The following is a 27682-nucleotide window of genomic DNA, read 5'->3' as shown; positions in this document are numbered from 1 at the left end:
AAGCTCAGAAGAGGAGACCAGGCTTCCTCAGGCAACTTCTAACCAAAGCCCGTTGTGACATCACTGTTACCCAGACTCCCCTTCCTTAAGTGACTTCTTTATGTTTTCCTTTGACTGAGCTTTCTCCAGTAAAAGATCAGAGAAGAAGCCAGACTTGAAACAGAATTCATGCCATCAACACTCAGAAAGTGCCTGATAAAACAGGACACTGCTAACCCAGGCTCCAGGACACACCAGGTCATGATCCAGTGCCCCCCTATTCTCGAAGGCGGGGCACACCCCCGACCGGGAAACTCTCGCAGGAATGAAAGTATCCGGAGTGCCAAGGTCTTCTCACTTTCCTCCCAGTACTCAGCCCTCCTCCGGGTTTCCTTCTTTTCTCTCTGAACAATATTGGGATTCTGGCAAGCTCTGGGGCCGGGTTTCAACAGGAAGGGTTGAGATAAGGGAACTGGCTGACCTCTGCCAGCGCTTATTTCTCATCCCTTCAGGGACATGGGCACGCGCTAGCTCGGAATCTTTTACACTTCAACAGAACGTGCCAAACCCCTGTATTAAGGTTTCCTGAGGCTTTCCTGCGGATGTCACCGTACTTCTAGAGTTTCTACGTGAAGGTTGTGGAGAACTGCCGCGTCATCGCTGTGACGTAATGAAAGACTTGGACTGGGACATGGGACCCTCAATCCCTGCAGACAGCACGGCTGGGGACAGGGCTAACTGCACCATGCTGGCTGGGGACACGGCTGGGGAAGTGGGCACAGGGCCTCACTTCTCTGCACCAACGTGAAGCCACTTGTCCCCTTCCAGTCAATCACTACACATTCGAGCTAAAGTGTGTGACTTGCAGGTGTCGAGCAGACTTCGTGATTCCTGTAAGGGGGAGATTTCACACCCCGTCCGTGTCCCTCCTGGGGTGCGCTCTCAGCCCCGCGGCCCCCTCCCCAGCCCGAGGACCGCTCTGCGCCGATGCGGGGGTGCAGGGACCGGACGGGGCGGGACAGACACTCACGCGGCCGGGGCAGCCCGGGGCAGGCCGAGCGGAGAGACGGAGGTGGTGACGGAGGGGGTGCCGGTGGCGGGCGGCGAGGGCAGCAGGGCGCGGAGCAGCGCGGCGGGCGCGGGGCTCGGGCCGGGGCGGGCAGAGGCGCGGGGCCCGGGGCCGGGGGGCGGTGGCGGCGGCGGTGGCGGGAAGACGTCGGACCCAGGGCTGCCCGGCGGAGGGCTGAGTGGCGGGGGCGGCGGCGGGAGCGCGCCCCACGGGTGCTCGGGCTCGGGCAGCGGCGCACGGCCGGCGGGGGGCCCGGGGGCGCCGGGGCCGGGGTGGGGCGCGCCGGGGCCCAGGCTCTGCGCCGCGATGAACTGCTTGGGGCGCGCGTAGCTGAAGGAGCCGGAGGCCTGCATGGCGGGCGCGGGGCGGGCGGCGAGCGCGCTCATGGGCTCCGGGCGCGCCGGCCCCGGGGACGCGGGCTCCGGGGACGCGGGCGGCGAGGGGCGCGCGCGGGCCTCGCGCTCCAGGCGGATCTGGTGCTGCAGCTGCTGGATCCTCAGGGCGTCCCTGCGGGGAGAAAACGGACACCTTCAGCAGGGACCGACGGCGCGGGTTGCGAAGCCCTCCCCTCCCCGCGCCCCCAGCCCCACGCGGGAGACCCGAGTGCCCTGACCCAACGTCTGATTCAACGCTGACCCCGGAGAGCCACACGGGTTTACAATTTCCGGGGACGGAGAGTCCGCCTGGCCTCCAGGAGCCGTATTTAGTTTTACCAGAACTAGAAACACTAGGAGAAAAATACTTCTGACATGAGTTCTCCATCCTCTCATCTGCGGCCAGTTTTTGGAAAAATTCTATCACAATGGGAAAGTTAAAAGAAAGGAACACTCGATTTAAGTTATTTTTCTGGCAGATTTGGGTCAATCCAGCTTGCTTACTTCATAGCTGTCAACTCTGAGCTCACTAACTACAGCTGACTTTGGGGGGAGACCCACTTCAGTTTCTGCCTTTATTCCCTGAAGAACATGTGCGAAATTTACCCCGAATTTTGGTAGTAAACTCTGAACTGCCAATTATGTGTATAAATCTTTATGCGTACTGACATTTGGTGCCAAATCTCAAACACACGCAAACACCTACCACATGCACATGTTCAATAAGCAGTAACATTACTAACTTTACAATAATGCAGTTTTAATTCCCTCAGTATTTTCCACCAAGAAAAGGTCTGAATTTTAATTTTTGACAAATAAGTTAGTAAGCAGCTAGCAGTTAGCTAAAATCTTACTCTTACTTCATTCAAAAGCTTTCCCGTCCAGCTGAATTTTACACCCAAGATGTTTCCCTTCATTCATATGAGAGAGTGACCCACGGTGGAAGGTGGCACTCTGGGAACAATCCAGAAAGAGGCAAAGCTACGCTCCTAACCTCAAGTCTTTTAAAACTAACAAGAAAACCCCCACGACGTCCTTATTCAAAGAAAGTTAATCTTCAAACTCAAAGCAATAAAAGGAATTGAAGCTGCTGATAAAAAGTTTAAAAAAAAGAGAAAGATTTAGATGTTATCAAACTGTCATCAAGTATCATTAGACATTAGCTCAAGAACTCCAAATTCCTCCCCAGCCTTCATTCCCTGCTGTAATTACCCACTGAAGGGACTGCATTTACATCCCGAAAAGACAGCAGGAGAGGCTTTGCTGGCAAGTGAACAGCACAGGGAGAAGATGGTTGTGCATAAACGCCTGATCTGCGCACAGCACCCACCATTCCAACAGTGAGGCCCCACGGGCTGAACGCGAGTGCTTTGAAAGCAGCTGTGCCACTGCTCGGACTTACCAGACACTGACGTGCGAGCCCTCGGTGTGGTCTGAGCAGATGGCCCAGCACATGTGCTTCCTGCACTCAGACCTGGCCCACGAGCAGAGCTCACAGAAACCGCTCTCCAGCTCTAAACTCCGCATCCATCCCCAAGTGCCCCTTTCTGACCTCCCTGCCTTTCCTCCTTCTCGTTTCCCACCCATAGCAAAATGCTCCCTATTCCTGGCACGTTTATCCCAGCATTCTGTGCACCAGGATGGAGAGTGATCTGTGCGGCCTCCGGGCCAGCCCGGGCTCACGAGGCCAGAGCCTCAGCTGTCCTTCAAGGTATTTGAAGCTTGGCCTGGCGTCGGCGACAGCTGCATGGAGTGGCTCTGGCAAGGGTGCCACAGACGTCACCTCCTGCCCTGCATCTGTGTGGGGCCTCCTCTGCCCCTGGGGGTCAGGGGCCCTGAGGGGCCAGTCTCCAAGAACCAGGACAGGAACGCTCAGACCACCACTGTTCTGGCCCTGACCTTCTCCATGGAGTCAAGCCGACTCGTCTGGGCATTAAAACCCACCACGTGTGCTAACCCAAGAGGGCTTAAAACTGCCGACGTGCTGCTTTTACTCATTTTTATTTTTCAGCTGAAGTATAGCCGGTTTGCGGTGCTGTATTAGTTTCTGGTGTGCAGCATAGCGATTCAGTCATACAAATCTGTCTTGATATATATTCTTTTCCATTACAGGTTCCACAAGCTATTGAGATACAGTTCCCTGTGCTCCACATGGGATCTTGCTGTTCATCTGTTCTGCACACAGTGGTTTGTATCTGCCAGTCCCAAACTCCGAATTTATCACCCGCCTCCACTTCTGGTGTAAGTGACCGTTTAGGAAATGAGTGGGCATTCTAGCGTTTTGTTACCGGTATATGTTTCAGAAGAACAGAGCTAGGAGCTGCAGTTTCCCCATTTGGGGAGGGGGTGAGGAAGGTAACACGCAGGGAACCGGGGGGGGGGGCACAGCAGTTACGTTGAACCCTAAAGTGTCTGACTTGATTTCTGTGCAAATCCTAAGATTTAAAAAAATACCTGAGTTACATGGGTCTAACACCTGGATTCTGAGGTGGTGAAAGGCGCAGTTCCGGTCCCCTTCTCAGACCTCACTGTGTTACTGTTAGAAAATTCGACTTTCCCAGAGATAAAAAAGCAAAGGGAATGAAAGGTCCCAGAAAGGGAAGATCACTCCAGGGTACCTGCTGCACCGACATGGGTCTTAGAGACATTCTCTTGCATCAGCTCCAGAGCGAAGGAAGCAAGAAAAACCAACAGTGGTCATCAAGGAACCATCATCAAAACGAAAAGGCAGCCTGCTGAGTGTGGAAGGCATTTGCAAATCATCTATCCCATGGGGAGTTAATGCCAAAATATATACAGAACTCAGACAACTCAACAAGAAAAAAACCACCAATTAAAACAGAGGCAGAAGCTCTGAGTAGACATTTTCCCAAAGACGGCATGCAGATGCCAGCAGACACATGAAAGGACACTCAACCTCACTCGTCATCAGGAAATGCCAATCAAAACCACAGTGAGGCACCACCTCACACCTGCTGGGATGGCCATCAGCAAAAAGACCACAATGACACACACTGGCAAGGATGCAGAGAAAAGGGAATCCTTGTACACTGCTTGTGGAGTATAAACTGGTGCAGCCACTGTGGAAAACAATGTGAAGTTTCCTCAAAAAATTAAAAACAGAGCCGCCCTATGATCCAGCAATTCCACTTCTGATTGTTTATCTGAAGAAAATGAAAACCCTAAATTGGAAAGGTGTCAGCACCCCCATGTTCACGGCAGCGCATTTACAACAGCCAAGACACAGAATCAACCCAAGTGTCTAGCAGCAGATGAACGGACACAGATGTGCTCAATACAATGGAGTTATCATTCAGCCGTAAAAACAAAAAGAAATCCTGCCATTTGTGAGGACATGGAGGAACCTGTAGGGTAGTGTGCTCAGGCAGAGAAGGACAAATACCATGAGATTTTACTCCTATGTGGAATCCAACAAAACCAAACCAAAGGATCAAACGAAACCAAACACACAGACTGCACTACCGGTTACTAGAGGGGAGGGGCTCTGGGGTGAGGGAAACGGGTGAAGGGGTCAGCTGGGTGGTGAGGGTAGTAACTAGCTGGGTGGTGGGGATCCCGCTGCAGTGTGCACGAAGGCCTCCAACGCTTTGCACCTGAAACTCATGTAACGGGAATAAAGCACTTAGTGTTTATAAAGGTTGAGTATTTGGTTTCCCCATTTTTTCCGCCGCCCTTTCTCTGAAATGAAGGAAGGGCGTGAAGCTGACCTGAACATCTCGGCAACGGCGTACAGCCTGAAAGGTCAGGTGCAGCGTCTGGCCTCAGGCAGGACAACGAGGTCACCTTGTTGACGTGGCCCCCACCAGCCCCTCCCAGCTGCTTCCTTCCCCAGCCTCTCCATGTCCCCAATTCAGAAAGTCCAAGACCCTCCCTACTCTCACCCCTCCTTCATTCTGCCGGTTTCAGTACTTCAGGAAATGAGCTGGCGAGACTGACGCACCTGTCACGGTCCCTTCACAGAAGGGAACTTGCCCCAGGTCACACAGCCAGTACCTGCAGAACCAGGCCGGTAGGCACAAAGGACCCTGACCTTCAACGGCATTTTTAAAGTCTGCGGTCACGCTGCCCCCCTGGGGACAGTCCACTCTCACGCCTCCTTGGGCCACAGCAGCCAGGCCTGGGGGACCTAAGCCATCAGTCCAGGCTTTCACTCTCTACACGTTTAAGCATAGATTTATGATATCTGACTTCAACCTTGGTTCTTTCGAGAAGATCATGGCAGCTAAGGCAGGGGACCCCCTTCCCTGTCCCCAGTGGTCTGGGCACAGATTTCAGCAAGAACAGTTTTATAGACACCTGGGAGAGGAAGATTCAGATGTGGAAGGGATAAACAGAGCTGTAGAAACCGTTTGACTTTCCAGTCCAGTCACCTTTCCTGCCATTCAAAGCAGCCTTGGAGAAACCAGCCAGCTAGGTGGCAGGGTGGGGCCGGAGCAGAGGCCAGCCTGGCAGCAGCGGGCTGCTGGTGGCCCCGTGAGGACTGGAGGGGCAGGGTGCCGGGTCCCCAGGACGAGCTGGGTAAACGTCCCACAGAAAGCACAGCCACCCCCACCCCGGCTCCCGTGCAGAGCGGACCTTAAACAGCAGCGGAGAGCAGCTCCTTCCTGCCAGGCCTCTGTCACCTGTCCCCCTGCGGAGCTGCAGAGGGGGGCCTGGAGATGGGGCTGCCCTCTCACAAAGCCACCTGGGAGGGAGGCGCGGGGCAGACACCCCGCTCGCCTGGACTGCGCTGTCACACGACAAAAGTCCTGGAGGTTGGCTGAAAAGTTCCCCGTGGGTCAGGGAGGTCGGAGAGGTCAAGGCGGAGCCGGGACGTTGGGAGCATATAGCTCGAAGGCCCGGAACTACATACACCATCCTGTTCAGAGTGCTCAGCCCACAGAAGGCTCTATTAAAATGCGAGTTATTATTACCACAGATCACTTTTTCTCTGGGGAACACAGCCCGAGCTCAAAATAAATGATGTGAAAGTCTACTTCTGGAGAACAACTTTCCAGCGCCCTGGAGACCCCCGGCATGGCCCGCGGGAGCAGGGTGTGACCGCAAGTGCTCGCACTAACCCCGACGGGGCAACCGCAAGTGTCTGGAGGGACTCTCGGGACCAAGAAGCCAGAGAGCACTCGTGCTTTCAGAATAAACATGCCGTGGGGTTACCTACTTTCTAGCACTTCTTTGCGCAAAAAGGCAGAAGCACGAACGATGCTCCGCGCCCTCAGAACCGGGCCCCGTGGCGCACGGGTGCGCTGAAGGCAGGGCCGTGGGTGGCGGCGTCCTCACGAAAGCCACGCAACACGACACAGGGCACACGTCCCAGACAAGGACAACTTGGCGATTCTTGGCGACAACTGGTGTCCCTTGCTGGGCTCACGGAGCTTGTTCAGGGAGGCAGTCCCACAACCCTGGCCCCACCCTCAGCTGGGCAAGTCCAAGAATCTTCCAGGGAAGGCAGATCAGTGAGTTAGCGATACGCGGCTGGGTGCTCCCACAACGGAGTCCTCTCTGGCTGGGATCGGCTCAGTATTGTGTTACGAGAGCTCAGCACACTAACCCTCAGAGCTTATGAAACAGACGCAACACAAAACTCCCGCCAGGGTTCCGTTCAGGGCGGGCTGATTGAGTTCCCTCGATAAATTTATTACATCAGTAGTTCAACTGCCTTTTCTGCTGCTTGTGCTTCCGTGTGTGTCTTCAGGTCACAGAAACTACGCCCACATGGTGAGGGCTGACAGTTCACAACTTCTCACTGCTCCTCGGTAAAAGGCGTACAGACCACGGTCTGGAGAACCACCTTTCACACGGTACAAATGAGTCAACAGGGGCCAAGTGAGACTGCTCTGCACTGCGTTTAGGGGAAGTTCTAAGTGCAAAAATAACCATGAATGTAAATACAGTTCCCCTAAGGCTGGGGGAGACAGCAGGGAGAAACATTTGGAGTTTCTACAAAGTCCATAAAGAAGACAATGCTGAAGTCAAATTAAAACTGACCGCTGCTTGCAAGTGTGTGTTTAACATGCACTGCTAAGTGATGTAGGTTTTTTTTTTGTTTTGTTTTGTTTTACAAAAGCCTCATTCTTTGATCTAACGCACCCTGAGCTTTTGCAAATCACACTGACTCCAGACAGAGTCAGGATGCAGCACAGTTAGTGACACGGGGATCCAGGTGGACTTGACCTGAGACCAGCACGTGACCCGAGTCTCTGCTGGGAGGCGTCCTTCCTGCTGAGAGGAAGGGCTGCATCGGATTCCGAACCAGAACAACAGAGACCCTCACATCAATCACACAGAAGGCGGGTCTCCGCCTGAGCTCACGCCAGGCACCTGAGGGGGCAGTGACTACTGACCACCCCCAACCCCAGGAGCATCTCCAGACATCACAGGATCGATGGCTGGTCTCTCTGCGGTGCCAGGAATGGAGGGGCTGAGAGATGCTGTCAGACAGGGTCTGGTCCTCAGCAGGGGATGCTGCAGCTGGCCTCCTAGACGCAGAGGGTCCCCACAGGGGAGGTCCACGCAGCTCCAGCTCTCGGGGTTACAGGGCCACAAACTGTGTGAAGGAGGCAGGACGTGGTCCACAGCAGAGAGGGCACCACAGCCGGGAATGGCCCGTGATTAGGGTGTCAATGCCGTGGACGTGGGTGCCGAGGCTGGGCCACTCCTCAGGGTAGAGGAGGAGGAGGAGAGCAAAGCCGGGTTCTCAAGCATCCCCTACAGCCACTGAGATGCCCCAACCCTTCCCGTTTCTCTCGCCGCGGCACAGGCCAGGGAAAAGGGCAGTGAGGGACTGGCTGTTGATTCTTATAAAAACGGGGCTAATGGGAATGAATGGATCGTCCCTACCGAAAATGTGTGCTATTAAGTCAAAGAACATTTTTGAAGAGAAATCTGCCCTCCAACCTTCCTGGTCAACGCTTGAGGCAAAATTGGTGATCTTATTTCTAACAGAAACACCAGGGAGAAGCTTCCTGGGGCACAGGGGCTGAGGGGCTCCAGGACCTTCCTGGAGATGCCGAAGAGCTGGGGGAAGGACGGACGGATGCTTAACGCTCAGTCTTACAGTGGAATAAAGTGTTTGGCACATTTTAAGATTTCATGTGGTCAACGTCTCCTCGAATTTCCATCTGGTGTCGCACAGGTTTGAGCCACTGTGTCATCTTCATTTCAGCTGCTTTGCGGACTTGAGCGTCTAACAAATTATTACCAAGGGCCAAGCGTCCTGCCTTTCGAAAGAAACCACCATGACCTCATCAAATTGCTTCACGGGAGAAACTGTAAGAATATATGAAACACCTTGAAGGCGTTAATTCTGAAACAAATTAACCTGGTCTCGGAATTTCTCGTTTCTGTATTTGCATCATCCACCAGCCTCTGCTCCGTCTCCACCAACCTGACAGCATCTGCTTACATCTGCACACAAAGTCCCAGCGCAGCACAGGAAGGCGGGACAGACGGATGAAGGTTCTCGGGCACATTTTACAAGATGAGAGTGAACCCCTGTGCTCCATGGAAGAAACTTGTTGTTTATCTGTTTTATACCTGGCAGTTACTATTTGCAAATCTCCAACTCCCAATTTATCCCTTCCCACCCCCTACACCAGAAATTGACACATGATAAACTGACTGCATTTCAATTAAAAAATTATTGGTGATATTAAATAATTTGATTTTGGGAAAAGAAGTGAATCCAAATTTCTGAGACGATTCAAGAGACATGCAGCACAGCAGCGACACATCCTGCCGGGAGGCCCACGGCGCAGAGGGCCTGCACGCTCTGAGTCCTGCCTTCACTGCTGTCTGAAGAAGATGCCCGTCGCAGGAAAAATAAGGAAGCACGAGAAGAATGATGTCAGCAGTGGGAATGGAGCCCTTAAGACAGCTCTTTTTTGGCTGGTTGGGGTTCTCCATGTCAGTGGCTGCACCACCAGTGATCCCTGTGGCCTTGACTACGAGAGGTCTGCCTTCTGATTTGTGAACCAAAGCTGGACTATTTTTAAATCGTCCCTTTAAATATGCTGTGAAGTTCCTCCAACTATAAGATGTACTCTCTGGTCTTTTGAGATTGGACATCTGAATATTGCTAATTTGTCATGTTACTGCATCTCTTGAGAGCCTGCATCACTAAGGATGCAGGAATTTTTAAAAACCTGTCTCTTCATGTGCTGATGAAGAACAGTGACTGATACAGATGACTTTCCACAGGCCCATCACTGCAGAACTAAACAGCATTTCTGAATAAATAACAACCTGCCAACAACACTATACGGATTCCAGCCTCCAAGGGAACATCAATAAAAGGAATGAGCAGCGGGACCTGGGTCCTCAGACTGACTGAGTTATCATACTTTATCACTAGTTTAAATGCTAACGGCCGAAGGTTCACGGCATGGACAAAGCCTCGCCTGATTGCCAGGCTCCAGTCCCAACCTCTCATCCAACAGGGAACACATTCCTGAAAAAACTAAAAAACGCACGTTGGCAAGCTCAGGAGAATGTGGCTTGGCAGCAGGAATCAGGAGCCTCCTGTCCATGGAAAGAATCGCCAATTTTCTGTGGCTCTGACCCTCCCTCCTGAGACCAGCTGCCCCAACACTCCTGAGAAGCCGTGGTGGGGGGCACAGGGAGCTGACGGTGCCCCTGGACCTTCCCCTCGAGAGGCCGGTCCAACCCCCACCCCAGCAGGAAATGACTTTTATCCGAACGTGTCCGGGGAAGAACTCCAACAAATGAAGCTCCCTCCCAGAGAAACAACTAAAACCACTCAAATAATCCTTAAATAAAACCCCAATTATTTACTGTAATTACGCTTAAGAGAAAAGGGAAGTTTATCACGGCTGCTCGAAGTTCCCCCGGGGCTCCCTGTGACTGTGCGCAGCCCGGATTCATTCACCTGGTATCCTGCCCACGGGGTTTTCTGTAACAGGCATTTAGCACCATCTCTGACACAGCAAGATCCCTGCAGCATCTTGAGACACCTTCTGAGAGAAGAAAACGGTGCAGCTGCCGCGTGGCGCTTACCTGACTCTAGTTTATCAATAATCTTGTCCAAAACGCGCAGATGACGGAGTCCGCGCCCACGATGGGGCTATCTATGATTGTACTGTAACGTTTTACACGTTGGGTGGCCCTTCATTTAGGGAAACAGTATACACACCCGAATGTGCTATTCTTTCTAAAGTGCAAAATACATGACGGGGAAAGCCACCTGAGCGAGCAACTCTCCGGTGCTGACGTGCCCAGGAGCGTACAGATGGAGGACCTGGTGCCCTTGTCCGGGGACGGGGGTGTGGACTGAGACAGTAACCGGGTTTTCTCCCTCTCGGCCTCGGGTGAAGACGCCAAGGTGTGAACTTCTGTCACTAACAATTAAACCCAACCAAACAAGAATATAGAAAAACATTCCAAAAAACAAAGGAGACATGGCCCAGTTCAGTCCCACTCCATCAAGGGCGACCTCTTCCCTGACGAGCGAGGAGTGAGCCCTGCTCAGGAACAGCGCAGAGCTGCGTGTCCGGGGTTCTGTGCCCCAGGAACACAGCCCCCCACCTACCATCTGTGCAGGTAGAGCACTACCAGCATCACGCACGTTTTCAGGTTTAAATATAACATTACTGTCTGAAGACTAGACTCTCGAGTAACAATGATGCATAAAATATTTAATTACACTTTTCTTCCTAATCTGATCTTTTAAGTACAATCTTCTATCCTGACTGCAGCTACCAGTTTAAAAAAAAAAAAGTGTCTGTAATCTTAGAAGCACAAGCAGATCACACTAGGGACCCAAGATCAGTATGTATTTTTGTTGTTAATGCCTTCTGAATAAACTCGGATGAACGTAACGGTTGTAAACACAGAAACATGAATGAATTTACTAGTGGTGTTTTTCTTGCTGTGCACATCTGTTCATCTATAAAATGCGTCATGACAGTAAAGAGCTGCAGAATTTACAAAAATGTCAAAATAGGCCAGAAGACATTACACTTACGATGCGTGATAATGACCCAAGAGACCCAACTTTAGCAACATGCTATCATCTTTTAAAAACTGTTACTAAAAGAAATTCAGGAAGCAATTCCATTTACCATCGCATCAAAAAGAACAAAATACCTAGGAATAAACCTACATAATGCAAAGAAAGGACCTGTTCTCTGAAAACTAAGATACTGATGAATGAAACTGAAGACGACATAGATAGATGGAAAGATACACTGTGTTCTTAGATGGGAAAACTCAATGTGGTTAAAATGGTCACACTACCCAAGGCAATCTACAGATGAAATGCAATCCCTATCAAATTCCCAAGGACATTTTTCACTGAAGTGGAACAAAAAAATTTTTTAATTTGTATGGAAACACAAAACACCCTGAACAGCCAAAACAATCTTCAGAAAGAAGAATGGAGCTGGGGAAGCACACTCCCTGACTTCAGACAATGCTACAAAGCTACAGTAATGAAAACAGCACAGGACTGGCACAGAAACAGACACACAGGTCAACGGGACAGGACAGAGAGCCCCAAAATAAACCCACACACTTACGGTCAACTGACCTATGACAAAGGAGACAAGAATACACAGCGGAGAAAAGACAGTCTCTTCAACAAGTTGTGCTAGGAAACTGGACAGCTGCCTGTAAAAGACTGAAATCAGAACATTCCCTAACACCACGTACAAAAATAAACTCAAAGTGGATTAAAGACCTAAATGCAAGACGAGTTCCCATAAAACTCCCAGAGGAAAACACAGGCAGACACTCTAAGACATAAATCACAGCAAGATTTTTTTTTCACACCAGCTCAGAGTAATGGAAATAAAAGCAAAATAAACAAATGGGACCTAATTAGAAGCTTCTGCACAGCTAAGGATACCATCAACAAAATGAAAAGATAACCCACAGAATGGGAGAAAATATTTGCAAGTGATGTTACCGACAAAAGACTAATTTCCAACATATACAAGCAGCTCATACACCTTAATATCAAAAAACCAAGCAACTCAATCAAAAAATGGGCAGAAGACCTAAACAGACATCTCTCCAGAGAAGACATCTGGGTGAAAAAACAGGCACATGAAAAGATGCTCAACATTGCTAATTGTCAGAGAAATGCAGATCAAAACTACACTGAGGAATCATCTCACACCAGTCAGAGTGGCCATTGTTCTAAAGTCCACAAATGACAAATGCTGGGGAGGGTGTGGGGAAAAAGGAACCCTCCTGCACTGTTTGGGGGAATGTAAATTGGTGCAGCCACTATGGAGGACAGTGTGGAGCTTCCTAAAAAAACTAAAAATAGACTTACCATATGATCCAGCAATCCCACTCCTGGGCATAGATCCAGAGAAAACTCTAATTGGCAAAGACGCCTGCACCCCAGTGTTCACAGCAGCACTGCTTACAACAGCCAGGATGCAGAAGCAGCCCACATGCCCATCCACAGATGCCTGGATACAGAAGCTGTGGTGTATTCATACAATGGAATACTACTCGGCCATGAAAAATAAAATAATGCCACTTGCAGCAACATGGATGGACCTAGAGATTGCCATATTAAGTGAACTAAGCCTGACAGAGAAAGCCAAATATCACATGTTATCACCTATATGTGGAATCTAAGAAAATATGATACAAATTTCATTTACAAACAGAAACAGACTCACAGACATAGAAAACAAACTTATGGTTACCAATGGGGAAAGGGGGAGGAATAAATTAAGGGTTTGGGATTAACAGGTACACACTACTAGATATAAAATGGATAAACAAGGACCTACTGTACAGCACAGGGAACTACATTCAGTATTTTGTAATAACCTATAATGGAAAAGAATCTGAAAAAAAAATGTATGCAACATGTATAACTGAATTGCTTTGCTGTACACCTGAAACTAACACTGCAAATCAACTACACTTCAATTAAAAGTAAAATTTAAAAAGAACCCCATTACTATGAAGTATCACTAGACCACTGGGACACAGAAGGAGCGGGCACTCCATCCTGTTTCCGGGGGAGCCCTCCTGCCTGCATCCTCGCCCCCACGTTCGGCAAGTGAGCGAGGTGGGTCTGGGCTGCCCAGACCAGTCCCTCCCTCCCCTTCCCACTCTGCACCTGCCGCTGGCAGGCGGAGTGCCCTCCGCTCCCTCCTGAGAGGTGGAGTCTGCCCGTGGGACGGGATGATGCCACCTGTGAACAGGCAGGTGAGCCGCTCAAGTTGGGTGAAGTATGAGCCAGTCCCCGGGGACCAGAGACACACCTGTGTCCTCAGGTCCCAGCACAGATCTGAGGCTTGGGTCTCCCTCACCCCTCAGTTCGTCACTCAAATGGTCCCAAACTTGAACAGGGAGGAGGGACAGCACCCCCCACCCCCAATATACACCCATCATTCACACATGTTAATGGTCTGAAGGAACCCTGGACACACGGGCTCCCTTGCTAATGAATCAGTGCATCCTCAAGCCAACAGTCATCATTTGCTCGGTTCTACCTAAAGGGCTCACCCCAACTCGGGGAAGGGGCAGAGGCGGCGGGGGTGGCCTCAGAGCGACTCTCTGCAACAACACAAAGGTGCTGAGGAGACCCGCTCCCTCGGGTAAGGCAACCGGAGGCCCCTCTACTGAGAATTCAACACGTGCCACCCTCACCTGAGGGCTGCAGAAGGGCAGCTCTGCGTCACACTCTCCCTAAGGGACTCTGCCAAACCCAGGTCCTCCCACATCCTGTCAGTTCTGGTGATGGGTTGCTGCCCCCACCCTGCCCTGAGGACAGTCTGCCTTCATCGCCCCTTTTAATCCAGCTGATCTAAATACTTTACATTTACCCGCAAATGGCTTGCAACACTTCTACTGTCTCGTCCCCTACAGAATGCTGCCATCAAGTTTGGATTAGGAACCTGGTGCAAAAACAAGGCATCAACCTCGTCTTTTTAACCAACAGAACCTCACTTCTGCGGCCCTGAGAAGTAAAGCCCAGTGACAGGTTCCAAAACCCGACACAGTGGTCTCAACAAAACTGAACTCATAACGAAGAACCACAGACAGTACACAGTATTTCTTTTTATCTCTCAAAATTAAATCCTGTTTCTTCAAGTGCACATGATAAACAAATGCAAAACAAAAATCCTACTTAGTTTCCATATGTAAAAAAGAATGACTCTCTCTCTGAAACATGACGCTTACTGTACACCAGAAACTAACACAGCTCTGTAAATTGACTTGAATGCAATTAAAAAAAGGAGAAAAATTCTTGACCCGCAATTCACACTTTACACAAAAATTAACTCAGATGAATCTTCGACTTAAATATGAACCTAAAACTATAAAATTTCAAGAAAACATAGGAAAATCTTTGTGACCCTACTTTTAGGCAAAGATTTCTTAGGTAAGACTCCAAATGTGAGATCCACACAGTAAAAAAAAAAAAAAAAAGGGTAACTTGGACTTTTTAAGATTGAAAACTGTTGCCCCTCAAAATGCAAAATACGAAAAGGACACCACGAGAAAGTCGCTTCTGCTCACCCCAGTTTCCGCCCCCAGCGCCCAGGACCAGATCCGGAGAAGAGGCAGGTCTGCAGGACCCGAGAAACGAACCTTCACGTTCGACACGTTGACCAGCTCCTCGCCCGCACTGCCTCACTCGGGCAGCCCTCCCCGGTCAGACCCAGAATGCAGACCAAATTCTTTGGAAGTAATTAGTTTCAAAGTTTACTTAAGCAGATATGGAAAAGGAACAGATAAAAAATTTTAATTTGTTTGCCTCAGTTAAAACAAACAAAATCTTTCCCAAATTATCCGTCTCACTGCGGGATTCAGGCCATCCCTCGGATTCCAGCTGTGTCAGCAGCTGCGTCCTGGGGGGGGGGGGTGCCGTCATCCGGGGCCTGGTGCCAAAATACGATCCGAAGTCCACAGAAACCAGCTTCTTCAGTTGCTTCCAATTCTTTGGGCGTTGGTGCCCCTGAACAAAGAAATCCTCTTTCAAAGAAAAATGAGAATCTCTTCGGTCACTTGGATAATTAGAGAAAGTACGTGCATGAGGCCGAACCAAAACCACGCGGCAGGACACAGGTGACCCGTCTGTGACCTGCGTGGACACGGAGCGTGTTCCCACCCCTGCACTCACTGCCCTGTGCTACTTTCTCCAGTGCCTCACCGCCCAAGTCACCGTGCTGACGTGTCTTCCTACACTTTCTGCCTGAATGCTGCCCCCTGCCCTGGGGGGCCAGGGCCGGAGGGAGGAGTCTTGTCCCCTCCGTGCACACGGCTGTGGGTCGGGATGCAGGGGCTCTGACGCACAGAAGGCACTCAGCACACCTCTCCACTGCTGGGACGGGCTGTCACCTGCTCTGTAAGGTCAGCAGCAGCTTCCAGGTGTGAAAAGATGGGGATTTAGAATATTTAACCTTGTCCTGCTACAATGATTTGATGGTAAGGCGCCAACCAAACACGGTGGCCCCCGTCACACGTGGCTGGTCCGGCGTGAGATGTGCTGTGAGTGTAAACCCACACTCGGCTCCGAAGATTCTGTTCAGAGTGTGAACATGACCTCACCAGTAATGTATATATGACACGTTGAAATAAGAACACCCACGAATGTGTTAAACCTGTGCGCGGCCCTCATCTGTAGTCTGCATCCAACTCCTGGACTTTGCTCCTGGACGCCTGGGTTTAAACGTTCCCCACACCTGCTCACAAGGGGACTGTCTCTCCATCCACTCAGATCCCATCGGGGCCATACCATTGACTGGGGCTCACACCGCAGGGCCCTGGGGTCTGAGGGCTTGGCCTCTGCGGCACCTAGACCCTGGGCAGTGCAGGCGGAGCTGTCACTGACGGCAACAGAGCGTCCTCCGACTCCTCACTCCCTGTCTAACTTGTTTGCGGACTTCTGCAGGAGAGTATAGCTCAGTGGTAGAGCGTGTGCTTACAAGGCACGAGGTCCTGGGCTCAATCCCCAGTCCCTCCATTAAAATAAATGAAAAAATAAACCTAATTATCCCCTTCACTCAAAAAAAAAACCCAAACATATAAATAAATCTAACTACCTCCCCCACACAAAATAAAAATACTTCATTAAAAACACATTAAAAATAAAAAAAAGAAATTATTTTGTTCCTCGGCCTGCCCGCTCCTCTAACGATGAGGCTCGCCTGTTTGGGGCCCTCGGCGGGACGGTGGGGCCCCCGTCACCTCTGTGAGCGGCCATCCCCTGCTAAGGCCACACTGCGGGGCCACAGTGATGGGGGGACCCGCCAGCCGCAGGGAGCGTGGACCCAGCCCATCGTGGGAAGGAGCTGTGGGGCTCAAGGCCACAGGCTCGGGGGTGAAACACTAAGGGAACCCTGGACCAGGTAACAGAGCAAAAGCAAAAGCGGGGTCACACGTCACCAAGAGAGGGCATGACTGAGTCACAGAGCCGAGCTGTCAGGTTTAAGTAAGGCCACAAATTTGACTTTTCCCTCCAGTTTGTGAACATGTTTAAATGAACATCTAAATCCAAAACGTATAGATACAGCCTACTGTCTTAAAATGCAGAGGCTTCTTGAACGTGGAGTCAGCTTCGGGGGCCGGGGAGGATCCAGACTGAGCACCGCTGGCAGCAGGCGTCGCAGGGCTCTCAAGGCCGCCTGGCTTCCGCGAGACCCCCCCGCGAGTCTCCCCGCTCAGGTCCTCCTGAAGAGTCAATACAGTCCTCTCAGCCACGGCATTAATTCCACCTGTTGACCCGAAAATCTCTGTCTCAGAGAAAACCTCCAAGTGACAGACGTGGCTACGTGTACCTTCTCTACCCTCTGAGCAAAGGGTAAAATGTTAATAAAAGTAGTATCCATGCTCGATCAAACTTTACGAAAACAAGACGCCCGGAAGAACGTCTTACCACACGCTGGGGAGTGTGCCCCTTGGAAAAACTGCCTCCTGGTGCTCCTGACGCAGGCTGGCTAAATACAGTTAGCAGGCCTCACGCTTGGGAGCACAGTTCGCCCTGGAATTTGGCTAATGTAAACACGACACTCAGGGAGGGACCGGCCCCCCGCCACGAGCATTACATCACTCTTCCTTATCAGGAGGACTTCTTCAAATCTGCCTCTGTGCTCTAAACAACCCGAGTTTAATTCTCTGTGAGCAGTTACCCACGGAGCGCTGGTCCATCAGAAGGGCTGGACGTCGGGAGACGGGACCACTTCCACCACGGATTTTACCCTCCCCACAGCAGCACTGGGAGGGGAGCGCTGAGGAGATACACCTTTAAGAAAGCACATTTACTGTTCCCCAATTTCTGCTTTCTACACACTTTCTGATAGATGCATGTGTACGGTGAACAGAGAGAAGAAATCAGAAATCCTCAGATTCTTGATTTATTACAATTCCAGTACTGGGTCTCACCAAAGATTCTCACATCTGATTGATCTTAAGATAATGACATGGAAGTTAAGAAGCTAAGAGAGACCTCTTTCCTCTCCCCTGAAACATCCCTCAGTGTTCCGTCTGATTTGCTGGACAACTTCAGGTTAACCTCTCTGCTCTGAGACACGACCATATTAACATGTTAACCTGGCACCAACAGCAAAAACAAACCGGTGGGACTACATCGAACTAAAAAGCTTCTGCAGCAAAGGAAACCATCAACAAGATGAAAGGGTAACTTACGGAATGAAAGAAAATGTTTGTAAATCATGTATCTGGTAAGGGGTTAATATCCAAACTGCAAAAAACCAAACAGTCCAATTAAAAATGGTAGAGTAATTAAACAGTCATTTTTCCAAAGAAGACATTCAAACAGCCAACAGGCACATGAAAAGATGGCCAACATTTCTAACCATCGGGGAAATGCAAATCAAAATCAGAATGGGGTATCGCCTCCCACCTCCCAGGATGGCTGTCATCAAAAAGACCACAAATAACACGTGCTGGAGAGGATGTGCAGAAGGAGAGCCCACATACGCTGCTGGGGGAGTCTAAACTGGTGCAGACACTATGGAGAACAGTACAGAGGGGCCTCAAAAAATTAAAAATAGAACTGCCATATGATCCAGCAGTCCTACTCCTGGGTATTTATGCAAAGGAAAATTTACTATCTTTAAGAGTTATCTGCACCCTCGTGCTTACTGCAGCACTGTTATAACAGCCAAGACACAGAAACAACCTAAATGTCCATTAATGGATAAAGAAGATGTGGTATATATACATACATACATACATACATATACACACATACATATACATACAGTGGAATACTTCTCAGCCATGAAAAAGAATGAAAAGTTGCCATTTGCAGCAACATGGATGGACCTGGAGGATATTATGCTTAGTGAAATACATCAGACAGAGGAAGACAAATACTGTGTGTTATCAAACAAAAAACACGTCATGGGAATGTCATTCTAAGTGAAGCAAGCCAGAAAGAGAAAGGAAAATACCATATGAGATCACTCATACGTGGAAACTCAAAAAAAAAGGCAAATGAACTTAAATATAAAACAGAAACAGACTCATAGACATAGAATACAAACTTGTGGTTGCTGGGGGGAGGCAGGTGGGAACGGACAGACTGGGAGTTCGAGGTTTTTAGATACTGACAGGTATATGCAGAATAGATAAACAAGTTTCTACTGTACAGCACAGGGAACTATATTCAAGATCTTGTAGTAGCTTATGGTGAAAAAGTATGAGAATGAATATATGTATGTTCATGTATGACTGAAAGATTGTGCTGTATGCCAAAAATTGACACAACATTGTAAACTGACTAGAACTCAATATAAAAAAAAAAAAAATCTCATGGAAACAGAGAACAGACTGGTGGCTGCCAGGGGAGGGGGTATGGGAAATGGGTCAAGGTGTTCACAGGGTAGAAACTTCCGGTTATAAGATAAATAAGGCATGAAGGTGTAATGCACACAGATGGGATAGTGACCACAGTTAATGATGCTGTGTTGCGCACCTGAAAGCTGCGAGGAGGACCCCTTAAAAGCTTTCATCACAAGGAAGAAAATGTGTAACATGTGAGGTGATGGATGTGAAACTTACCGTGGAGATCACCTCACATTATATACGTGTATTAAACCATCACGCTGTGCACCTAAAACTAACACAGTGTTATGTCTATCATATCTTAGTAAAACTGGGAATATTTTAAAATGCTATATAATACACTTGCTTGCAAAAAAAAGTTAGCTGATCTAGACGTCTTGTTACAAAAGGTAAGATTTATGAAGCTAAGATGTACGTGTAAATTGATGCAGCCAAACCTCTTCCTTAAACAGTTACCTTTTCATAAATATAAGCAGGGCTATCCATCAGTTTGCTAATTCCACCTGCTATCTGACTTCTTTTCATCTTGACATAAAGAATATCTTCATCAGAAATGAGAAAGGGCTCAAAAGAGGTTCTGAGTCTCAAGTCTACTATGATGTGATGGTGCTGACAAAGCTAACACTCTGTGCTACAGTGATTAATTTAGAAGCATGCAATCCTGAGAAGGGAGGGTCCGGGGAACAAGCCGGGGGCCAGTGTCGACAGTCCCTCCTCACTTCCCACTGTGGTTCTAACAAAATCTCATCCGCCAGGCACTCGTGGAAACATGCAGGCAGGATGGCTTTCAGAGGAGGCTGCGGGGAGATGGGCCTGGAGGTTGGTTCTGACAGGTCCAGGCTGGTACTTCCACGTCCAGCTTGGCACTGAGCTTTTCTCTCCTGACTTGCATGTTTCCAAAGGAAAGAAAAATATACCCAAATCTCCTCTACTCAGGATCCAGAGGGTCCTCACTGTCTCCATTACCGGCCGGGCACTGGGAAAGCAATTCCATTTAAGAACTCAAAGTGCGTTCTGTCTCCGGGGAGCTTTCCCCGCAGACTTCCTACTGACTTGAGGACTAAAGGTGATGTGTGTTTCTCAGGAGCAGGGCCCTGGAGTTGGACTGCCTGGGTAAATCACTGATGCAGTGTCCTGGATCTGTGTCCCCATCCTTACACGGGGTTCTAATGACATTTCTCTCCTGGGCTGCGAAGGTCAAATGAGTTATTACATATGGAATGTTTAGAGCAAATTCCAAGCAGACCTTCAGTAAGTGTTAGCCATTAACATTCAGGATAACCATATAGTTTAGTGTCCAAACGTGGACCCCATGGTCCAGGAAATACATGAACTGGACACAGGTCTCTCCCACAACAGGCAGACCGACAGTCCTAGGGAAAATGGAACCTACAGACACGGTACCATGTAATGCCGAGGTTGCACACTGCAGAGATAAATGATGTAGAAAACTAACCAAACGTGTGCATCGCTGGTGCAGAGGGTGCGAGATGAGTGGGCAGAATGCCTTAGTAAAGCAAAAAAAAAAAAAAAAAAAAAAATCACCAACTGTAATTTAAAGTCTTCATCTTACAACACACCTAACAGTTACACGTTAATCACCCATTTTGCTGAGCTCAGAACATTCCTTTCAACATTATCCCAAATACACTGTAAAGATACGTTTCAATCACTGAATGATGCCGTGACTCCTCAGAGACCGTCTCTGGGGACAGAAGGGAGCCTGGGTGCCGGCGCGGGAGCAGCTCCCGAGAAAGAGGTAAACAGAGCACAGCTTCGTGTCCGGGCCCAGGTGTGCTCAGCACCCGTGCAGCTCCAGGTACCCGGGCTGCCTCCCTCCCACCTGGGGAACTGCCACGGTAGACACGGGGAAGACGCACCTTAAACACCAGCTCTCGTGGGACACGTTCAGCTGGCGGGCCCCTTGCTCTCTGCGTCTCGCTACATACAGCAGAGTGCGGGGCTGGGACCTGACCCGCACTTGCGAGATGGGCAGCCGGCCCCGACACCCGTGCTCCCCTGGACCACGAAACCACCGTGCCGTCCCCTCTGCGGCCTCCAGCTTCCCCACCTACAAAACTGGCACCAGGCCCACTCGTGACCTAACTCACTGGGGCTGCCTGTGCACCCTCAGGGAACATCTGGGAAACATCCTTCTGGCTCACGCAACAGCGTGTCCCCCCCGGCCCCGCCCACACATGCATCCAAGGCCTAAACAAGGGCTGCAACTCCAGCGTTTCCATCTCAGGGTCCCAGACCGCCATCCACCCTGGACAGCCGGTCCCAGCAGGATGGCTGCTTGTTCAGGCTCTGCCCATGTCCTGCACTGGTTCTCTGGGCAGGGTCCCTGTCTGTGTCATTCCTCAGTGTATTTATTACCCAATGCTTGGCACACAGCTCGTGACTGAACCAGTGTGCCAGGAGAGGCAGGAGGCGCTGACATTCACTGAATTCTAAACGAATGCCAGACACTGACCTGCTTCAGGCCTGCGCTCCCCTGCTCACCCCCCCATGCATCTGTACCCCCACAGAGACTGCATGCGGCCCGTGGGTGCACGCAGACATACATGTGTTCTCTCCAGCACCCTGAGCTGCACAGACTTGGACCAGGTCATGTTTCTGCTCCTCAGTGTCTCACCCGTGAAGGGGAGGGCAGGAGAACCGATGTAACAGGTCTGCTGTGAAGGATGGGGTGGGGCACGCACAGCTGTGCTGGGAGCTGCTGCCGCCTCCCCACTCCCCCCGCCCAGGATCTCAGGTGCCGTCCTCACACCTGCCTGGGGAGTCGCCCTGCCTGACCCACCCCAGCAGTCCCCGCCCCTTGCCCCTCGACCACCTCCCACACAGCGTCCTCTCCCTGCAGCCCAGGGGGTTTTAGCTGCACATCTAATCGTGTGGCTCTCTGACCTCCAGCCCCCAGTCACTACGGCCTGCTTTCAGGACAAACCCCCAGTTTCTCCGCCTGGGCCACCTGCCCTGCCCTCGGCGTGAGGCCTCCTGAATCCACCCCGAACCTCGGGAAGGGAGAGGGCCACCCTCCTTGTGCCTCTGACATGGGGGGGGGACTCTCAGCGTCCTGCCCTCATGCCCCTGGCACCCTGCCCACACCATCCCTCTCCAGGCGTCCTTCGTCTGGTCTCAAGGACTCTGACAGCTCCTCTCACCCGGACCCTAGGGCTCCTCACCTCCGGAGGCAGGTGATGGCAGACAGAGAAACGAGGGCGGGTCCAGGGACATCTTGGGGTGGTGGGGAGGCCCCAGGGTGGCCCTGTCTTGACTTCGTCCCCGGTCAGTGACAACCGGTACCAGACTTTAAGGCCAAATTTTCTACTGGAAAAAAAACCTCTGCACACACGTGAGAAAAGTGAGCACTTATGCTCATAAGAGAGGTGACAGTGAGGGGCGCGTGTGCCAAGTCCCGTCCCAGCTGCTGTCCCTCCGCCACCTGTCCCACCACTAATCCGCTGCTGGGGTGGACTGTTCTCGTCCACACAGCGGTGTGGTCTCTTCTCTTTTCCCCCAAAGACTAGAATTATGAAAACTAATTTTTATGAATCCTAAAAAGCAAGTGGCATCTTTTCTACAGTTTAACAATGAGTAAATGATCAATATTACCAAATCAACTTAAAAGTGATTCTGAAGGAGAATTAATAAAATGGCTGCACTTGGGCTAACACATGGCTTACTCTTACGCTTGCCCTTAAGACGGTCAGCTGAGCTGACTGACCGTTACTACTCACAGCTCCAGGCCTGCTGTTAAAATGAAGCTGTTCATTCGACTGTTTCTGCTTTATTCCAGTAAATCGAAAGTAACAGTCATTCTTGGTCTCGGAGTCGTCGTCCAGGGAGAAGGTCATGGAACTGCAGCCTTACAAAACAGCCTGAATTACCAAGAAGACCACGCCTGGGGCACTTACGAGATAAAGAGGTCCAAACAGTGACAACCAGAACTGGTCGCCCGGAGGCACCCCGACGCCACTCTGAATCTCGTGACAGAAAATGATTCTGTTGGTCGTCTATCGTTGGAGCTACGGCTAAATCATCACCCTGCCCGTCCCCAAGGTGGGCTCACAGCTCCGGAGGCACCAGCCTGCAGTGAGTCCCCTTTGTCCAGCAAAGTAACAGAGTTGCCTCTTTTCTTCTCTGCTCTCAGACCCTGCCTCTGAGTTTCAATTTGGTTCGTAGAGACAAGGCCGATCTTCTGGCAACAATTCCAGCTCAAAGTTCTCTATCCATTAGTATCAATGGGTCAGTCGTAAATATTCTAAGTACAGAACGTAGACTTCCTGATACCCACATCCAGGAAGCAGCACAGGAAATTCGGAGACGTGGGGGGCACTTAATTCATTTTAAAAATCCACAAAGCAGAATAAATCTATCAAGCTCAAGGCCAAACAGCCCAAAAGTCAAGCTCACACCTCTTGACCCCCTTCATTCATTTCGTCGGAAGCCACAAACTTCCAGCCATAAAGTGAGAAAGACGGGGGTGCACCGCACAGCACTGGGACTGTGGTTAGTACCACCGTGCCGTACACGCGGACGTCGCTGAGACTGGGTCTTAGACGTTCTAACACAAGAAAACATAGTTTTGTAACTGTGTGTGGTGACAGATGTGGGCGACCAGACTCACCGCGGTGACCCCCTCACAAGGCGTACACACGGATACCGAGCTGGGCTGCCGCTCACCCGAAAGCAAGATAATGCCACACGTCGCTCACGTCCAGCCCAACGAGAGATACCAGCTCCCGCCCGCACCGCTGACCGTGGGCCCGTCCTTCCCGCCCCACCCGGCCTCCCGCCAAGCTCCTCCTGCACCACGCAGGGCCCCGGGCCTGGTAACGGCAGAACAGACACGGATGAGCACCAGAAACTAACCAACACTACAGGGCAACTGAACTTCAATTATTAAAAAAAAAAAAAGAGCAGACACACACTCGCCTTCACCAGCAGGCACGGGGTGGCCCTGACAGAAGCGTGTGCTGACCTGCGCTACAGCCACATGCCTCTCTCTGGGCACAGCCTGGACCCCCTCGCAAGGCAGTCTGGTTTACGTCTGGGCAGCGCCACACGTCTCGTGTAAATCCCTGTGGCCCTCCTGCCCAGATGGCAGGGGGTCGGGGGGCTACATCCTTGGGCCCCCGGGTTCCCAGCCCAGCTGGAAGCTCCTGCATCCGACTCACTCAGGAGGGCACTGGTTTCCCAACCAGCCCTGCCCTCAGCAGGAGCTCAGTTCTGGCGGAAAACATCACAGGACCTCGAGTTCCAGGCTCCTGTTCTCTGCCCTGAAGAGCAAGTGCAATTCCCTGGAGAACCTGCCCCAGTCCCAGGAGACAGGACTGTGCTGGACTGGGCTACTATTTAGGGTTTCCGTTAATGTCCCTATGTGCTTACCCAACAGGGACAAAGAAGCTACAGTTTTTTGTTTTTTTCTAAACTTCTAACATTAAAGGTTTTTGATACATTACTTAAGTGCTAAGGTACAAGTCTTTCAGTAGAAACAGGTTTGGGAAGGACACGAAAAATCACAGAGATTTTTTTCAATTTAATTCAAGAGACTGGACAACTGGCCTACTAACTTATCAAACAGAGTTTTTCCGTGGCTCTGTCTTCTGTTTTCCGAACGTAGGTCAGTTCTGATTTATGGGAATGGAAGGGAAAGGTGTGCTCTGGGGACAGAGGGGTCAGTGGCCCCTGCAGTAGAGAATAATGCTGCTACGACCAGAGGGAAGAGACGCTGGGGACGGAGGGCAGAGAGGACAGAGCTGAGACAGGACAAGGGGAGAGATGCGGGCCTTGGCGATGCGGGCAGGTGCCCAGGCACCGGGGGGCTGGGCTGGACTGGAGGAGGTGGTCTGCTGTGCGCAACACTCTGCTGCCCCGGCTGGACCAGGAGAACGTGTTGTAAATGACAGAAGTGACACCCTCAGATTCCACACCAGGCACGGAAGGAGCCCAACATTTCCAGCCGTGGACTGAGTTTTCCAGGCTTTTCAAACAGGCCTGGAGTGGGGACAACTGTCCTCGTTTAGAGGACGTTTGTCCGGGGTTTAGAGGTGCAGACGGCTTACAGTCAGAAAGACGTCTCCCTCTTATCTTCAGAATTCCTGGTGGGCAGGGGGGCAAAGTCTTGCCCCCCTCACCCTGGCCCAGGAGCCAGGCCGGCCTCACAAGCACCCCCCACGCAGGTTCCGGCAGATCCCTGCAGTTTCGGGGACCTGGCAAACGAGGTTTCCAGCTCTGTGGTCAGACAGGATGCTTTCTGCCTCAAGTCAGACCCTCCATTTCTTACAATCCTCAAGTCGGAGGAGGATGACGCAGTGTATTAAACAAGCACACTGGACACCTGGGTGGGAGTCCACGCCTTGTATCTTACAGTATCAAGTGTCAGCAAATCCATTCCTAGGTGCATGAGGAGCAGGGCTGCACACACTCTGGGTCTCTTTTTTTTGGGGGGGGGTGAAGAGGGGATGGAGCTGAGGGGTCTGCATCCTCGTCTTCCTGTGTGCACCGGGACACGCCAGCTACATGGGGATGACATGCACCGGGACACGCCAGCTACATGGGGACGACGTGCACATGGACGTGCCAGCCACACGTGGTCTGAATCTCACTGTCGCTGACTTAACTGCAGGCTTCAGCGTCCTCTTTAAAACAGGGATAATAACCCTTCCTGTCAGGTTTAAGTGAGGTCATGGATGTAAAATACGACGTCAAATTGTAGCTTCTGTCCACTTTCCTTCCATATTCAGGAAATGTGAACAGTAAGTTTGTTTGCACCAAAATTCCTTCTCAGGCCTCGGAGTCCAGTGGAGAATTTAAGGCAGACGTTTAAAAGCAGACACCAGTTCTCCACGGGCTTGTCAACTGATCTGTCGTGACCACAGAAACCGTCAGGTTCCGGGACAGTCCCTCCCTGTCCCCGTCCCTGCCATACCTAAGTCTGTCTGAGCAGGACAGAGACCGTAAATGTGTCCTCTTCTCCACCGGAGCTTCTACCGTGAACACACCTCATCTACCTCCTCAAAGAGCGAGCAACACAGGGTCTCAGGCACGTCACGGGAGCCGCGCAGGGCGGCGGAGGCCAGGACAGCTCACACCCCGGACGTTCCCAGCTGCCGAGGACAGATGCACACAGAGGTTGGTGCTCTGCGACGTGGCGACATGCTGCTCCCCACTCCCGGGTGCAGATGCAGGGGACTGAACCCACACATTATGCGTTGAAGAGAAGCCCCTCACACCTGCAGGGAGGGCTGCAAAACCGCCTCCCGTCTCTCCCCCCGTGCGGGGTGGTCCGCGCTGCACGCAGGAGGAGAACGTGTCTCAGTGAACTCAGACGTGAACCAGACTGCGGACCAGGGCGCGGGATGGGTGACTTCACACGACTTCTTTCCTGGATTCAGAGCTCCCAGAAGCTTCCACACTGATGAAGTCCAAAAATGAAACACACTCACAACACTGAATCTTTGATTTCTTTGCTCAAGACTAGGATTCAGGACATTTCACAACATCAGACAACTTCTCACGCAGGGTACTTCAGTGTGAAATCCATTTGCGCATCCCAGACTTTCCTTCCCACTATTTAGGGCACAGAGTGAAAGCACTGTCGGCGTGACAGTGTGAGCTCTAGCAGAGCTCAGAATGCAAACGAACATAGTTCTAAGTTTGACAACTGCCCTGATGTTGTCAGTACTGTCTCCTTCCATATCCGGAGTGTGGTTACATTTTCTGCAAAACATCTTATGGCCGGTTATGGGGTGAGAAGCCTTTTAAGAAAGACAGGCAGAGAGACAGACAGAGACACAGAGCAGCTGTTCCCAAGCTGCACGGCATCCTTGCTGGGCTGGAAGGCAGCGAGCACTGTCCCTGCTCAACAGCCCTGCTTCCAGTCTGACCACAAGGATGAGCATGTCCAGCCTCCGACCTCTACAAACATCCGGCTCTCGTTTCAGGCTCAGAACCCGCTTGGCTGGGCCCTCAGACAAAGTGGCCTCTCGCAGCGGCAGGGCGGATCCTGGATGGACAATTTATATCCCGAAGCTCCTTCAGCGCGGCCCCCCCTCACTCTTGGGGGGCTCCCTTCTCCCCCCGGCACAGTCTGGGGGCCTCTCTGCTCAGCTCCCTCACCCACAGGATGAGCAGCTGAGACGGTGTTTCTGCTCTTAACGTTCGGGGCAGCTCTGCTACGGGGAGTGACAGTGACCGGGAAAGAGATCGGGGTCCCAAGTCAGCGCCACTCGCAACAGTCCTGGGACTTGGTTTTCTTCCACTTGTTTTCAAAAGGAGTAAGTATTCATCACTGAAAACCCAGGTCTCAGGAAGTACAAGCCCCGGTCAGTAAAGGAAGAGTGAAGGTTCTTCCCCAGCCCCCCCAGCCTCAGAGCCCCCCAGCCCCCCAGCCTCAGAGTCCCGCCCAGCACCCCCCCGAGAAGCACCGTTAGCG

The 27682-nt window shown here is 51.2% G+C and overlaps 1 protein-coding gene and 1 non-coding gene across 7 annotated transcripts in view; one reads left to right on the top strand and one right to left on the bottom strand.

Annotated features, from left to right (window-relative positions):
• The window catches only part of PALLD (palladin, cytoskeletal associated protein), a 283258-nt gene that overhangs the window by 29696 nt on the left and 225880 nt on the right, over positions 1-27682 (bottom strand). For 5 of the 6 annotated variants that reach the window (XM_074355727.1, XM_074355724.1, XM_074355725.1 and 2 more), the window contains one exon: positions 1010-1555. The exons of the other annotated variant lie outside the window; for it this stretch is intronic. In XM_074355727.1, the coding sequence (XP_074211828.1) occupies positions 1010-1555 (546 nt within the window). The remainder of the gene's footprint in view (positions 1-1009; positions 1556-27682) is intronic. 6 annotated transcript variants of the gene reach the window in all.
• Positions 16324-16396, top strand: TRNAC-ACA (transfer RNA cysteine (anticodon ACA)). Its single transcript has one exon. It is a non-coding gene; the product is annotated as a tRNA-Cys (tRNA).

This window comes from Camelus bactrianus, chromosome 31 (genome assembly GCF_048773025.1).
Source record: "Camelus bactrianus isolate YW-2024 breed Bactrian camel chromosome 31, ASM4877302v1, whole genome shotgun sequence".
NCBI classification, from domain to species: Eukaryota; Metazoa; Chordata; class Mammalia; order Artiodactyla; family Camelidae; genus Camelus; species Camelus bactrianus.
The sequence above is the reverse complement of the archived record's forward strand: the minus strand, read 5'-3'. Positions and strand labels throughout refer to the sequence as shown.